Source organism: Felis catus, chromosome A3 (assembly GCF_018350175.1).
Source record: "Felis catus isolate Fca126 chromosome A3, F.catus_Fca126_mat1.0, whole genome shotgun sequence".
Classification (NCBI taxonomy): Eukaryota; Metazoa; Chordata; class Mammalia; order Carnivora; family Felidae; genus Felis; species Felis catus.
This window is the reverse complement of record NC_058370.1, coordinates 55,142,678-55,157,551: the sequence shown is the minus strand read 5'-3', so window position 1 is coordinate 55,157,551 and position 14,874 is coordinate 55,142,678. Positions and strand designations below refer to the sequence as shown.

General features: G+C 46.7%; 1 protein-coding gene across 3 annotated transcripts in view; it reads right to left on the bottom strand.

Annotated features, from left to right (window-relative positions):
- The window catches only part of TGFBRAP1 (transforming growth factor beta receptor associated protein 1), a 68,734-nt gene that overhangs the window by 29,517 nt on the left and 24,343 nt on the right, over nt 1-14,874 (bottom strand). For all 3 annotated transcript variants that reach the window (XM_045053986.1, XM_003983878.6, XM_023251547.2), the window contains exons 2-3: nt 12,363-13,064; nt 1,945-2,139 (exon numbers count right to left, since the gene is read on the bottom strand). In XM_045053986.1, the coding sequence (XP_044909921.1) occupies nt 1,945-2,139; nt 12,363-13,050 (883 nt within the window). In that variant the 5' untranslated portion in view covers nt 13,051-13,064. The remainder of the gene's footprint in view (nt 1-1,944; nt 2,140-12,362; nt 13,065-14,874) is intronic.

Here is a 14,874-nt window from a genome sequence, read left to right as displayed (position 1 = left end):
TAGTTTATAGGAAACTAAAATTATATGACACAACATTCTGAACCGTACTTCATACTCACCTCCCACCCTAATACGCCCAGGTCTTGGCGTGACCTCAATCATTTCCTTGCAGCCCCGTGAGTTCACCTGACCTGTGGCCAACCCCATCACCCATTGCCCTCGTTTTACTTGGGAGACCCGGTGCAGACAGTCCACAAAGCTAGAGCTGCAAAGCAAGTTGCGCTCCGGCTCCGAAGCCTTGAGTTCCGCTCCTGTCTGGAGATGCTCTTGAAGCAAACCATCACCTGTCCGCAGCAAGCAACAGAACGATCTTCTCTTCCTGTCTGAAGGATGACTGGGTATCAGCCAACCCTTCTCTGATTCTCCGCTTTTCTCTCCCGGGAACCCACTGTTCCATTCTGGCCCCACTGCCTGAAGGCCTCATCTTTCCTTGCCTGGATTACTGTCACATCTTCCTAAGTCTTTCCACTCTGCTCTCTTGTCCAGGTTATTTGCCTTCTATATCACGGCCGAAGTAACGTTTCTCATACTCAGAGGAGATGCTGTCCCTTCTCTGCACTGGGGTCCCCTTTCCCAAGGAGTCTCCCCTTGGTTGCACCTACGGTGGGTTATGTCGGCAGCCTCTATGTGCCTGTGACCCCGTGCCCACCTCTGCCACTCGATGTACACGGCACCGTGATATTGTTATGAAACACACACTCCTGATGCATGCGTCAGGGCCCCCGACTGGGTATGCCATGCTTAATGTGGAGGCCGAGAGTCTTAGTAAGTTTATATCCCCAGCATCCAGAACAGGAAGGGCGATGTTTGGTGAGCTAACATCCTTAAGTGGCACATGTAACATATAAATCTAGATCAGTTCCTGGTTTGAAGAAAATATCATATAAGGCATTCATAGGATGACTGGGGAAATCTGAACATGGCTCACTTTCTAAGGTGTGAAAAGGGCTTTGTGGTTACATGGGGAAATACCTTAATTCTTAGGAGATTGTGCACTGAAGTATTTCGGATTAAATGGCGTGATGTCTTTTACTTATTTTTAAGTAGCTCAGCAAAATGTTTATAAGTGTTGAGTCTAGGTCAATGGTACATGGTGCCTCACTTTGTTTTTCTTTCAACTTTTCAGTACATTTAAAAATGTTCATAATAGGGGCGCCTGGGTGGCTTAGTCGGTTAAGCGGCCGACTTCGGCTCAGGTCATGATCTCGCAGTCCATGGGTTCGAGCCCCGTGTCGGGTTCTGTGCTGACAGCTCAGAGCCTGGAGCCTGTTTCGGATTCTGTGTCTCCCTCTCTCTGACCCTCCCCTGTTCATGCTCTGTCTCTCCCTGTCTCAAAAATAAATAAAACGTTAAAAAAAAATAAAAAAAAATGTTCATAATAAAATTTAGGAAAAGTAAAATAAATCCTTTGCCCAGCTCACGGCTGCACACGAGGGGAGGTCCCTCCCGACTGCCCGGGTCTGCCCCAGCCTGGTGTCATGCCAGGCCACCTCATGCATGATGTACTCCAGTGACACTGAATTGCCTGCATGTCCTGAAGCCCAGGGCTCCCTCTCAGCAGGCACCTTTCTCTCTACCTGAAGGTTCTTTCACACCAAATCTGCTCGGCTGACTCCTACTCATCTTCAGAGGTTTGGCTCAAATACCATCTCCTCCAGGAAGCCATCCCTGATTATTTCCAGGAAACAATTCCTCCTCTGCTCTCCCAATTGGCCTTGCTTTGTGTTTATCAAGCTCTTAAACTGGCGCAGCTATTTGTTCAAATATCTGTCTCCCTTTAACCTCGGGGCCCCTGGAGCACAGAGACTGCACCACCATCACCTGTGTGTCTTCCAAACTTACCATGAGGCCCGGCTCCGATGGACCCTTAATAACGTTTACTGTAGAAATGTCACAAGAGGGTTGATAACGAAATTCCATTATGATTTCTGTGTAAAGTGGTACCTTCAAAATCCTGGAGAATGTGGCCCTCCTTAAAGGGCAGGGTCTGCTTTTGCTGCTGGTCCAACATGCTGTGCACCGTGATGAATTCGTTATCCAGAGCTATGACATACGGGAAGCAGATGGCTGCCCCAATCACGTTCTCCGACCAGTGCACGGGGGCTCGCTGAGATATACCGGCAACCGTGGCAAACATGCCTGTAAAAATAGGAAGGGTCAGTCGGGCCTCCAAATAAGTACGGCATTTTTTTCTGTCCGTAGACGTGTCTGGATGCAGAACGCACACCACCCCCTCCTTTGTTATGTTTCGGGAGAGGAAGGATGATGTCCTACGCTGCAGGTGTGAAAACCCCTCCATGGCTTCATTTTTGTGTAGAAAACCACCTCCCCCTGAATGTCTACCTTGTATTTACTTCTAACTTAAAATGAACTTAGGGGCGCCTGGGTGGCTCAGTCGGTTGAGCGCCTGACTCTTGATTTTGGCTCAGGTCAGGATCCCAGGGTGGTGGGACTGAGCCCCGTGTTGGGCTCTGTGCTGAGCGTGGAGCCTGCTTGAGATTCTCCCTCTCTCCCTCTGTCCCTCTCCCCCGCTTAAGCTCTCTTTCTCTCTCTTTAAAATACAATTTTAAAAAATGAACTTGAAAAAAGTTTACATATACCCACACGAAGGTATATAAAGCACATGTCGTCACCTGTGGGGAAAAAGTTACCTCCAAACAATTTAAGCAGCTTCGCAAGCTCTCTCTCATATCCAGTCTTCCAACTGGCTTGCATCTCCAAGTTACAGCTCTTCCTTGTCAAATGAATACTGAACACTGTCACTCAGATATTTATTGAGCTCCTACTATGTGCCAGGCGCTCCACAAGGTGTCCCATAAGGAGCGGGCCCTGCTCAGAGCTGAAGGCTACTACTGGACATACGTACTCTACAATGCAGGGAGAGAACCAGATTTGCACTTCGAGACAGACTGCTGTTAAGTGTTTGTAAGTTCCACGTCAAATGACTGCTTATCTGTCGTGTACATAAAGCACCAAACTAGCCATTTCTAAATGAGCTACACATATACAGTCCACAGATACTGGGTTTACCAAAATTAATACATTCACGAAGGAAAGTCAATTCATTTTAACTTGGTTTTCAAACGAGTTGACATAAAACACCTTTAAAATAGCACGCTGGTGCCTGCAAATCGTCAGCTGCTACTGCAAACGACAAATGGTTTCTACCATACAGGATGGAGAGAGGGGCAGGGGAGACACAGGAAGAGATCTGGAGACAGCTTTAAGATTAAGGACAAGGGGAAATATCTCAACTATACCATATGAGCAAAATTCCTAAACCCATGAAATCGTCAACTCACCTAAATTTTCTGTAGTTACAAAGACTGAAACATACTGCAGCCAACCAGGTACAGACATAGCTCTGTTCCTCTAAATTAGGCGGTTGCTGAAAATGGGTATCACGCAGGACCCACAGGGGTGTATGCGCCCTGCTCTCAACGGACACACGCTGAGGCCCTCCATGAAGAATGACACTGCTCTGAACACTGCTGGACCCTGCTTAACATGCTACTTATGGGCTCTGGGCAAGTGGTAGCAAGAACCGAAACTCTGACAAGAGGACAGAACACTGGGGTGCCTGGGTAGCTCAGTGGGTTGAGTGTCTGACTTTGGCTCAGGTCAGGCTCTTGCAGCTCATGGGTTCAAGCCCCATACTGGGCTCGCTGCTGTCAGTGGAGGGCCTGCTTTGGATCCTCTGTCCCCCTCTCTTTGCCCCTGCCCCACCTGCACTTTCTCTCTCAAAAAAGAAATATTAAAAAATTATTTTTTTAAAAAAGAGGATAACACACTAAGCCTACTGTGTGTGTGTGTGTGTGTGTGTGTGTGTGTGTGTGTGTGTGTGTGTGTTATGTGTCCCACGAAGGAGTTACAACTGCCTAAGGTAAACCATTCTGACCTTACATATTTCCCTTTGACCCTTCAAAGTCTCCAAAGATCATTCTGAAAAAGACTAACTCAGGGCGCCTGGGTGGCTCAGCTGGTTGAGTGTGCAACGCTTGGTTTCAGCTCAGGTAATAGTCTCACGGTTTGTGAGTTCGAGCCCCACATCAGGCTCTGCACGGACAGCGTGGAGCCTGCTTGGGATTCTCTTTCTCCCTCTCTCTATCTCTTCCACTCCCCCTCACACTCTCACTCTCTCTCTTTCTCTCTCTCTCAAAAATAAATAAAATAAACATTAAAAAAAAAAAAGAAAAAGACTAAACACAGAAAGAGAGGCTATAAATTAGTAATTCACAAAAGACAAAAAATGCTAATGGTTGAAAATTCATAAAGAGATTCTCATATTCATTAATAACCAGGAGCACAAATTTAAATGAAAAAAAAAAAAGCAGTCAAAAAACAACTTTTATCCATCAGACTGGCCAAAGGTTACAGACTGATGACACCAGTATCACTATAAGGAAAACACACTGTGGTGAATAATTTGGCATTACCTACCAAAACTGAATATACACTTACACTTTGTTTTATTGAAAAAAAATTTTTTAATTATTTTTCTTTATTTTTGAGAGACAGAGAGAGACAGAGCTCAAGTGGGGGAGGGGCAGAGAGAGAGGGAGACACAGAATCCGAAACAGGCTCCAGGCTCTGAGCTGTCCGCACAGAGCCCGATGTGGGGCCCGAACTTGTGAACTGTGAGATCATGACCTGAGCTGAAGTCGGACACTCAACCGACTGAGCCACCCAGGCGCCCCTGAGTATACACTTACACTTTAATTGATTCTACTTTTAAATCTAGCGCCAATTAGTAAGTACCAAGATGGTCACTGCAATGTTTTTAGTAACAGCATAAAATTGAGTATATAACACATTAAAAGAATACATGGCTCTCGCTGAGCGCATCACGCACAGAGAAGAAAGCTCGCCTATTAACTGTGGATATGAAAAAAGGGCAAACACCAAGTAGCGATTTCAATTCAGTGAACTCTTACTACATGAAGCACAGAGATAGCTACCAAGTGATAGACCAGCGTTTCAAGGATTCACAAGTGGTGAAGGGGTACAGGGAAATTCGTAAAATAAAAATTACCACACAGGAGATAAAGACCAGGGCACAGAAAGGTGTAAAAAGCTTTCTGAGTGCTGACAGAGTTCAAGTGTAGACAGAGCCCAGCGATCAAACAGCAGCCTGCACCAGGAAGGTGACCGGGACAGGGGGCAGCAGTGGGGGAAAGCATGTGTTGCCAGAACAGGGTGAACCCTGTCTGAAAGTCAAGTCGGGATTGGAATGGGACGTGCGGGCTGTAGTCAGGCTGAGCAGTAAAGCGGTAAGTAACAAAACGTGTTTGTCACACGTCACAGGTGCTTCGGAAGGCCAGCCTGGCAGGAGTGGGGACGGGGGCTGTGTGCAAGGAGTGGGACCCAGGGGAGGCCAGGCAGCTGCCCACCACCAGGAAGGAGGCCTCGGTCAGCCCAGCACTGGAGCAAAACGGAGGGGAAAGTGACTTCCAGAGCTGAATCAGGGAACCTGGCATCTGACTCAGTGGGAACAAGACAGAAGGTGAGTCAAGGGCCACCATGCGGCTGTTGGCCTCGGGATTAACACGACCACGTGGAGTCTAAAATGAAACAGAGATTAGGATGTGGGTAGGAGGCGATGTTTGCACTTCACGAACTCAAGGTCACAGACTTCTGGGAGAAGGGAGCCTGGGGTTCCAGCGCTTTCTCGGGCGATAGCAGCATGCTTCCTGAAGGGGAACAAACTGGTGCACTGAGCACACCCAAAGCCACAGCGGAATACAGGAGGACAGGACAGAAACCAGAAAATGTCTCTGCAGAGCGCAACCAAGGGCTGGCTGCTCCTGAGGCTGGTGAGGCCCCTTTGATCTCAGCTCTTTCCAAAGCAGGTAAGAAGTCAGGATCAGTGGAGACACGGAAAACTCCACCGAGAAAACTCAGAGCTAGAAGGCAGAACCGATCAGTAAGAGCCATCTGCTACTGTCCCAGAGGTAGATGAACTTGGGACTGAAGGCACGGGGTTTGGCGTTTCCAGTGTTTTACAGTAACAGAGAGGACATAATTACGGTCTGAACTGGCCCACCAGCTGCATCGCCCAAGTATTCAGCCAGCATTAAAAAATGCTGGAGACACCCGAGGTGCAGAGCTCTGGGAAGCATGAAGAATCTGGAATGAGGACTTAGCTTTGGAGGAGGAAATTCAGTTAGCACTATCCTGACTTTTCGGTGTGTTGAGAGCCAGCCAGCTGAAAAGAACCCGAGGGCACAGGTGCTGGCACGCCACTCACCCAGGCACTTGGCCAACGTAACCCCCCAGAGGGACCAGCATACAGCGAGCCTGAGGATGCTGCGAAACTTCCCGTCAAGTAACCGTGTTCTGAACAGCACACTCTCGTGGGAACATGGACAGCAAGACGTGGTCCAGCCTCATCTTGGCATTAAATCCGGGTGACTGCATTTCCCGCTTACGGCTGGGTATCGCCCGACCTAGGAAGTATGCAGCGCAGAGGCCCTGACATGAATGTTTCTCGAAATGAAAAGGGCAGAAACCAGAGGCCAAGAACAAAGGCTTCTACACACCCAAAAAGCAGAAGACATCACTAGAATAAAAGAGCAGAGCAAGAACTGGCAATTGAGGGGCCCAGGTCAAACAGCATAAGGTGCCACAAAACCACGTAGGAACAGAAGGCACTGTTATTAACACACACTAATTAACTATACACTTGCTAAGCAGGTGACAAATTCTACTGTCTCTATATTGTCAGAGTCAAGTGCAAATGTAACAAATGTGTAAATTGTACATCTTTTTAAAAAAAAGCATTATTTTCAACTTGTGCACCCTTTAAATGTCAGAGGACCCCCTTCTCTGAGCTGGGAGCGGGGAGGGGGCCACACGGAGTCAGGAGTAGCTAAACCGTCTGCATTTTCCAAGAAGGATTAGCAAAATACAGAGTTGAAAGTGACAGCGCTCAATCACAGTATGAAAATTTCAACCAAGTATTGCTGAAAATGGGAAGATGTAAGCTAACACAAAAAGGGAAGAGTGGTTTCTCAGGACACGGGGGGTGAGCACATACCGTCTTCAGGGAGAAACGACAGCAAAATGAAAATATATAGCTTTCACATGTTGAAAGGTGCATTTGCAGTCATTACACTCATTTATTTGAACTCAGTTTCTGAAGTTGCGTAACGATGGTGTGACGGCTATGCCGTATACAGAAGCTGTATACAGGTAACGTACGAAAGCACTTACAAGTGACACTAGTCAAATGTTTTCACTATAAAGCCTTTATAACGGAAACAGTCAGCTACTGGTTTATAAGCAGGCAAGCACACTGACAGAACAAAACAGAAAATCCAGAGACAGGCCCAGTGGCATAGATTGAGAGTGCATTAAAGGCAGCTGCCTAAATCAGTGATAGAAAGGTGGGTTCTGCCATCAGTTTGTGGACATAACAGACAGTCATACAGAAAAAGATAAAATTGAATCCATTCCTTATACTCTGCCTATAAAAAAAAGGAAGCCATAAAAGTACTAGCAGAAAACATGGGTAAATCTGTCCATAACCGGAAGAGAAGGAAACCTCTAACAATGACTCAAAATTGCTTGGATTGGTGGTTCAGTGGTAGAGTTCTTGTCTAATTATGACTCAAAATCAAGAAGCAATAAAGTGAAAAACAAGGTTAATACATTTGATTATATAGAAATGTTGAAGAAAAGCTTTTATGTAGCAAAAATTGTAAACAAATATTTGAAACATACACCAGACAAGTTGGTATCTAAATAGGTAAGGAACACAAAATAAATGGGGAGAGAAAAGAACAGATAATTCCCATCAAAAGAAATGCAAATGACTCTTAAATGTATGAAAAATGTTCACTCTTACTCCTAATAGGAGAAATGCAATTAACTACATTGAGATCCCATTTCTTATGTCCAGACTGGGAAAAACACAAAAGTCTGACAACATACTCCACTCTGTTGGCAGAGCTGAGGGGAAACAGGCATCGTCATATGTTGCTGGGGACAACAGAAAATGGGACGATCTTTTAAAAAAAATTTTTTTTAATGTTTATTTATTTTTGAGAGAGAAAGAGACAGAATGCGAGTGGGTTAGGGGCAGAGAGAGAGGGAGACACAGAATCCGAAGCAGGCTCCAGGCTCCAAGCTGTCAGCACAGAGCCCGACGTGGGGCTTGAACTCACGAGCTGTGAGATCATGGCCTGAGCTGAAGTCGGACGCTCAACCAGCTGAGACACCCAGGCGCCCCAGAAAATGGGACAATCTCTAATCAAAGGAATATGGCAATACCTAGCAAAAGTCACATGCATATCTACTTTGACTCAATGATCCTACTTATAGAAGGCATTCCCACAGATCCATCAGGAAAATACAAAAAGATAAGTCCTTATTAATACCATAAAACTCGCAAAAACCCATATGCCCCAATAGGGGATTTAAAACAACCATGGTGCCCCCACACGACTAAGGAGCATGCAACTGTGAAATGAGGAATATTTCTGTGTTATAGGGCAAAAGGATCTCCAAAATACATTAAAATAAAATAAAAAAGCCAAGAAGGGGGGAGATGCAAATGTTTACACATCTGTTTGTATTTTTCCCTTAAAAATGAAAGGATAAACCCTAAAAATAAAAGTTACCTACGGGAGAAGAAGAGAGTAAGTGAAGGGGACAGGATAGCAGCTCTCTGAATATACCTTGCTGCATCCACCTGAGCTGGAACCTTATAAATATTTACATGTAAAAATATAAAATAAAATAAAGCAATTCCTAAATATCCAAAGTAAAATAAAACAAATTAATCGAACTGTATATCCAGGTGGTGGCATAACCACACAGAGGGGAACTCTTCCAAGGGACTTTAGAACACAGTAATGTGACTGCACATTCCTGACAGGTTATATATGCCCTACCCTGAGGACAAAAAGAACTATAACAATCAAACTTTTTCCAGCCATTACACTATGGGAACAATGGTGTCAGTACTGTCATTCTGTTGTGTGTCCTGTGAGATAAATCAAAGGAACAGCCATGTCGGGCTAGGGGTTTACTAAGAGACAGATGAGGTCAATGCCCTTGCAGCCCTGAAGTGGTTCTATCAATAGGATCTCAGAATGGACTTTACCATTAAAAAAATGCATCCTTCTAACTCTGTCCACTGAAGAGACCTCAAAACAACGCACAACAAGCAGCTCTAGCACCCAGACTGTGGTCTCTAAACATCAGGGGTCCTTAGAGAAATGGCTGAAACCAGATCTAGGGCAGGAAATGCACAAAATGAACCTAGAACCCCTTGTCACACCAGAAGGCAAGGGAGACATCAAAGTTCTAGGGTCATGTGAAGGGGGCTCAGCAGTCAACCTGGATAAACCCTCACCAAGCACAAATAGACTGAAACGTACCATATGGGTCTGAATCCATGAAGCGTAATGATACTTTTTAAAGTGTCATTCTGGATGAGAAGGGATCAACCTTCTTGTTCTGCCTGTCTTACACAATGTACCTGGGGCGACCAAATACAAGAAGTTTTTCCTCACTGAGGCAATCTAGTTAAGGTATGAAGGAGGAATGGGCAGAAACAGAATGTTGCCATTTAGCAACCGCCCCCGCCCCCGCCCCCGCCCCCGCCCCCGCCATGATTTAAGGATCTACATCTCACTCATCAATAGCTACTGACATCACGGAGAGAAAAAAAAAGAAACTACACAACCGTATGGAAGTCCTACCGCGAAGCCTTTTCTCTCCCCAAAACAAGCAATAAAAAACACTTGAATCTGATAAAACCTGTCACCCTAATTACAGGCTGGCAGGAAACATGAAGGTCAGCCTGACATAGTAAACAATATAAGGGGTTACAATCATCAGAATGCAGGCCGTGGGATGCTATAGGTGAAATGATCCAACCTCTTCAACCAAAAATTAAGGAAAAATCAAAAGGGAAGGGGAGGGGACCTTAAGAGGACTCACAGACCAAGAGAAGCTTAACACATCAGTCAACTGCAGTATACTGGCCTCAGGCAGAGTCTGATTCAATCAAGCTGAAAAATAAACATATACTTAAAACATAAATTTATGTAGATAGGTATTTACATGTTTCTCTGCATATTTGTAACTAACAGGAGAAATATGGCATGACTTGATATTTGATGATATTAAGGAATTACTGTTAAAAATTTTTAGATATGTAATGGTGCTGTGGCTTTCTTTCTTTTTTTAAATTTTTTAATGTTTATTTTTGAGAGAGAGAGACAGAGTGTGAACAGGGGAGGGGCACAGAGAGAGGAAGACACAGAACCCAAAGCAGAACAGAGCCCGACACGGAGCTCAAACTCATGAACTGTGAGTGAGATTATGACCTGATCATGTCCCGAAGTTGGACGCTTAACCAATTAAACCACCCAGGCACCCCTCTTTTTTCCTTTTTTTAAATTTTTTTTTTTTAATGTTTATGTATTTTTGAAAGAGAGAGACAGAGCATGAGTGGGGGAGGGGCAGAGAGAGAGGGAGTCACAGAATCCGAAGCAGGCTCCAGGCTCTGAGCTGTCAGCACAGAGCCCGACGCAGGGCTCGAACTCACGGACCGCGAGATCATGACCTGAGCCGAAGTCGGACGCTCAACCTACTGGGCCACCAGGCGCCCCTCTTTTTTCCTTTTTTAAGTGACTTAGAACTACATACTGAAAGGTTTATAGGTAAAGTGCTATGATGCCCAGGATGCTAGGATAATCGAGCAAACGGTCAGGTGCATAAATCAAACAACTAGCAAGGAATGGGAACATTTGAGTTCATTATAATATTCTCTTTACTGTATATATTTATGGAGGCTTTCCATAATACAATTTTTTTTCATTAAAATTGAAATTTTTGTTAAAGAAGAAGGTGGTTGGGATAAAGAATTTTTTCCCAGAAAGTAAAAATTTGAGGTATCAAGTCATGAAAAGCCATGGAGGAACCTTAAATGCATACTACTAAGTGAAAGAAACAGGTGGACAGGTGGACAGGTGCAGTACAATTTTAAAGACAATGAACATACTCTGCATGGCACCATAAAGATGGCTCCATTTGCCCAAACCAATAGAATGTACAACTCCAAGAGTGAACCCAAATGTAAACGTGGACTTTGGGTGATGTTAATGTATCAGTGTAGATTCATCCATTATCATAAGTATACCACTCTGGAGGGGGATGTGGATAGTGCAGGAGGATGTGCACGTATGGGGGCAGTGGGCATATGGGAACTCTGTACTCTCTGTTCAGTCTTGCTGTGAACCCCAAATTTCCTTAAAAAATAAAATCCGTTGGGGTGCCTGGGTGGCTCGGTCGGCTAAGCGTCCGACTTTGGCTCAGGTCGTGATCTCACGGTTCGTGGGTTCGAGCCCCGCATCGGGCTCTGTGCTGACAGCTTAGAACCTGGAGCCTGCTTTGGATTCTGTGTCTCCCTCTCTCTCTGCACCTCCCCCACTCGCACTCTCTCTGTGTCTGTCTCTCAAAAATGAATAAATGTTAAAAAAAATTTTTTTTAATAAAAAATTTAAAAAAATAAAATCTGTTTAAAAACATAAAAATCAGCCAGTGTACGCTCACTAGCTCATGACCTCAACTTTTGTTGTTACCAGAAAATATGTTTGTGCCCATCACCCTGAAATGAGACATCTACACCCAAACTATGGTTAGCGAATACCAGCAGTCCCGGGACCCGCCCTCCCCAGCACCTGTATGTCCCAGACGCATACTAATGCTGAAATGAGCCATCCACGGCAGAAAGAAAGTACAAGCCACCCATGCCATTAACCGTTATGAGTCTTAATTTCGATTAGGCAGCACAGAGAATTAGCAAGGCCATACAACAGAGCCCTTTCCAGGAGCTAGCTACAAGAAACTGTGGTGGAATCAAACTACAGTCGATAAAATTGGGGACAGAGCACTGAGGTTTTCGCATTTGAAAATGCCTCCGAGAGAGCTCAACTCCTCTTTATAAAGGAAAGTAAAAGCAATCCACTGACAAAGCCACACACGTGAGAAAATCGTGTAAGGCAGGCTTACAGACTCTTATTTGGTAGTTATTTACTTTGAGGGATTTTCTCCCTGGAGCCACCTGCAGGCTCCTCTTTGGCACGAAATAAGGCTGCCTTTCCTTTATGACGGGCCTCCGTTTATTCCATTAACCCTCCATTCACAAAACAATCTAAGGAAGCTGTAGCAAATGCTGGTTACGTGGTTCTGTTTGCATCTTGCCACATATCCTCAGTGTTGCAAACACCCTTTACGAGTGGAGTATCTATCGTCACAGCTAACCGCTCCCTCTCGGATCTCCACAAGGGCTCACGGAGATACGGCACAGGGAACGGACAGACGGGAGGTGAAGGTTGGCGGGGGCTCACCCAGTCCTCCGGGGCCTGCCAGGAGGAACTCCTGTCTCCCGATCCTCTTGACGATGGGTCGCTTCTCGTCGCTGCAGTAAGGAAACAGGTCCTGGGCGACGCCTGTGTTGTAATTCAGGATGATGTACTGGGTGGTCAGAGCCAGGCACAGGAAGTGGCCGTCCACAGCCACGGCCAGGGGCTGCTCCGGCGTCGACACCTCCCTGACGATCTGAACCCGGTCCTCGTACACCAGGAACACCTGGATGGTCCTGCGCTTGACCGAGATGATGCAGACTTCCACGCAGAACGGGTCTCCGCTCACAGGGTTCTCGTTCAAGGCCAATGCCACGGCCCCTTTGATGCGAGCCCCCGAGGGGACAGGCTCCAGGCTCATCATGTTGACCAGGGTGATGGAGTTGTCACAGAGCACCAGCAGCCTGTTGAGGGCCGAGGCCGCTCGCAGCTCACTCACTGGCTTCCTGAAGCCCAGGTGCCGGTGCAGCTGCTTGGTGGCAGAGAACGTGGCCGTCCCTGCAGGCTGCGCCCTCTCCTCCAGCAGGAAGTGGTAGACGATGCAGTCACTGGTGCCCACGTACAGGTTCTTGCCACAGCACTCCACGCATTCGATGTGCCCCTGCTCCTTGTCACCTACCAGCAGCTCCCGCTCCACGGCAGAGACCAACGTGAAGGCCTTGGTGCTCATCATGTCTGCTGGCCGACCTGCGGGGAGAGGGAAGGGAAGGTTAATTCAGGGTAACGAACAATAAGCAGAACCATGGCAGGTCACAGGGAATGTCCCTGATTCCTCAGTTACAACCTCAGTGAAAGGAAACCATTTGACACTGGTAAGAAACAGTGCAGAGAAGAAAAGCTCTCCTTCCTGGTCTCCTTCCACCAGGCAAATGGGAGACCCCAGCAGGAGAGCACACGCGTGTGCTCCTAATTGAGGCCACCCTGCCCATTCTCAACCCAGCTGGGATTTACACGGAGTTTCCTCATTGTTCTTGGGAGATGAACCTGCAGGCGGAAGACAAGCACACGTATTCACCCGGAGACAACACGACAGAAATGTTTTCGAAAAAGGCCAAAATGATCCTCATTAATCTTCCCCTGAGCTGCTCTGGCCCCTTTTTAGCATTTAAGGGAATGGTGGGACGCAACTATGCCACGTGGTTAAATCCTGCCCCTCGGATCTTGTCAGAAACACGGAGGCAGGGACCACACCTTGAACTCCTCTGGGTTCTTCCCAGCACCCTCTCTGGCTCCCCGAGGAAATGTGTTCATGCAGAGTGGTGAAGACGTGCCTCAAATCTCCGTGTCTGGCAGGTAAGGAGGGGGGATACCTAGTAGGTTTGTGAGAAGTCACTTGTCAGTTCACAGATGACTCCCCCTGCACGACAGACTGCCCCGACCTCTCATCCCTGCCTTCCGACTTCCTCCTCTCAAGAGGACTCTGGTTTCACGCGCCACAAAGCTAGAGGCAGCAGAAATGAGCGAGATGGCCTTTCCCTGATCTCTCGGCCAGCAGGAAGGCAACTCACACAGGGTCCCCGATCTGCTCAAGCAGGAGGGAGAAATCTAGTTCCAAAGCGACGTACAGTCAGTCAGGAGAGGCTGGGTGGACTTTTCCATCACTCCAGGCTGCCCAGAAGTAGGGCTGCCTCCAGACAGACTAAATTCCTTAATCCTTTGAGGCGTTCTAGCCAAGGCTGGAAGACCTCTGAAAACTATTCGAGAAAGAATGGAGAATGCTATGATTTCTCATACCCCCCCCCCCCATCTACAGGGGCGGCAACAGCTGCACTCTGGTCCCTTTCCTTGAGTCAGTAAAATCCCCAGGGAGGAGGGTATCTCAGGTCTGGGGATGAGGTATTTCCACTGGACACCATCAGAGTTATCTTCCTGTCCCCTACTAGCTATGTGACCTTGGGAAAGTCACTCGGCTTCTCCATGCCTGTTTCCTCATTTGTAAAACGAACGTAATAATGGCACCTACTCCATACAGTATTTTGAGGTTTAAGGAAGTCAGCTCACACGAAATACTTCCTGTCTGGCACATGGCAAGTACTCGATAAAAGATTGTGATCTAATCTTTAATACATCCCTCTCAGAGCCCCAGCCTACGTTCAGTTTTTATTTCCCAAGCCGGGCGCCAAGAAATGAAATAATGCTGTCTTCTGCCCTTAGCTACGTGTAACCTGTGTCCATCTCCTCTGAAGGACAGACTGAAACATAAGCCAGACACTCACTCCACACACAACCTCCTCCAGCCCAGGCAGTTTCACACTCGTTTACGCAAGCTCATCCTCACAGAGACTATGGAAAAGAGGCAAGAAAGTAAAGCACGAGGCTCAGAAGGCACCACAGAGAAGGAATCGTGTCCGTCTATCTGGGGCTGAGGGAACTCACAGGGTCCCAGGGGCAGTCCAGGGTTGAGGGAAAAGTAGGCTTCAGTCTCTGACACCAACAGTTTTTCAACATTACCATCCATTTGTCGTGACCGAAAAGAACCACGAAACTAAACCCAGGC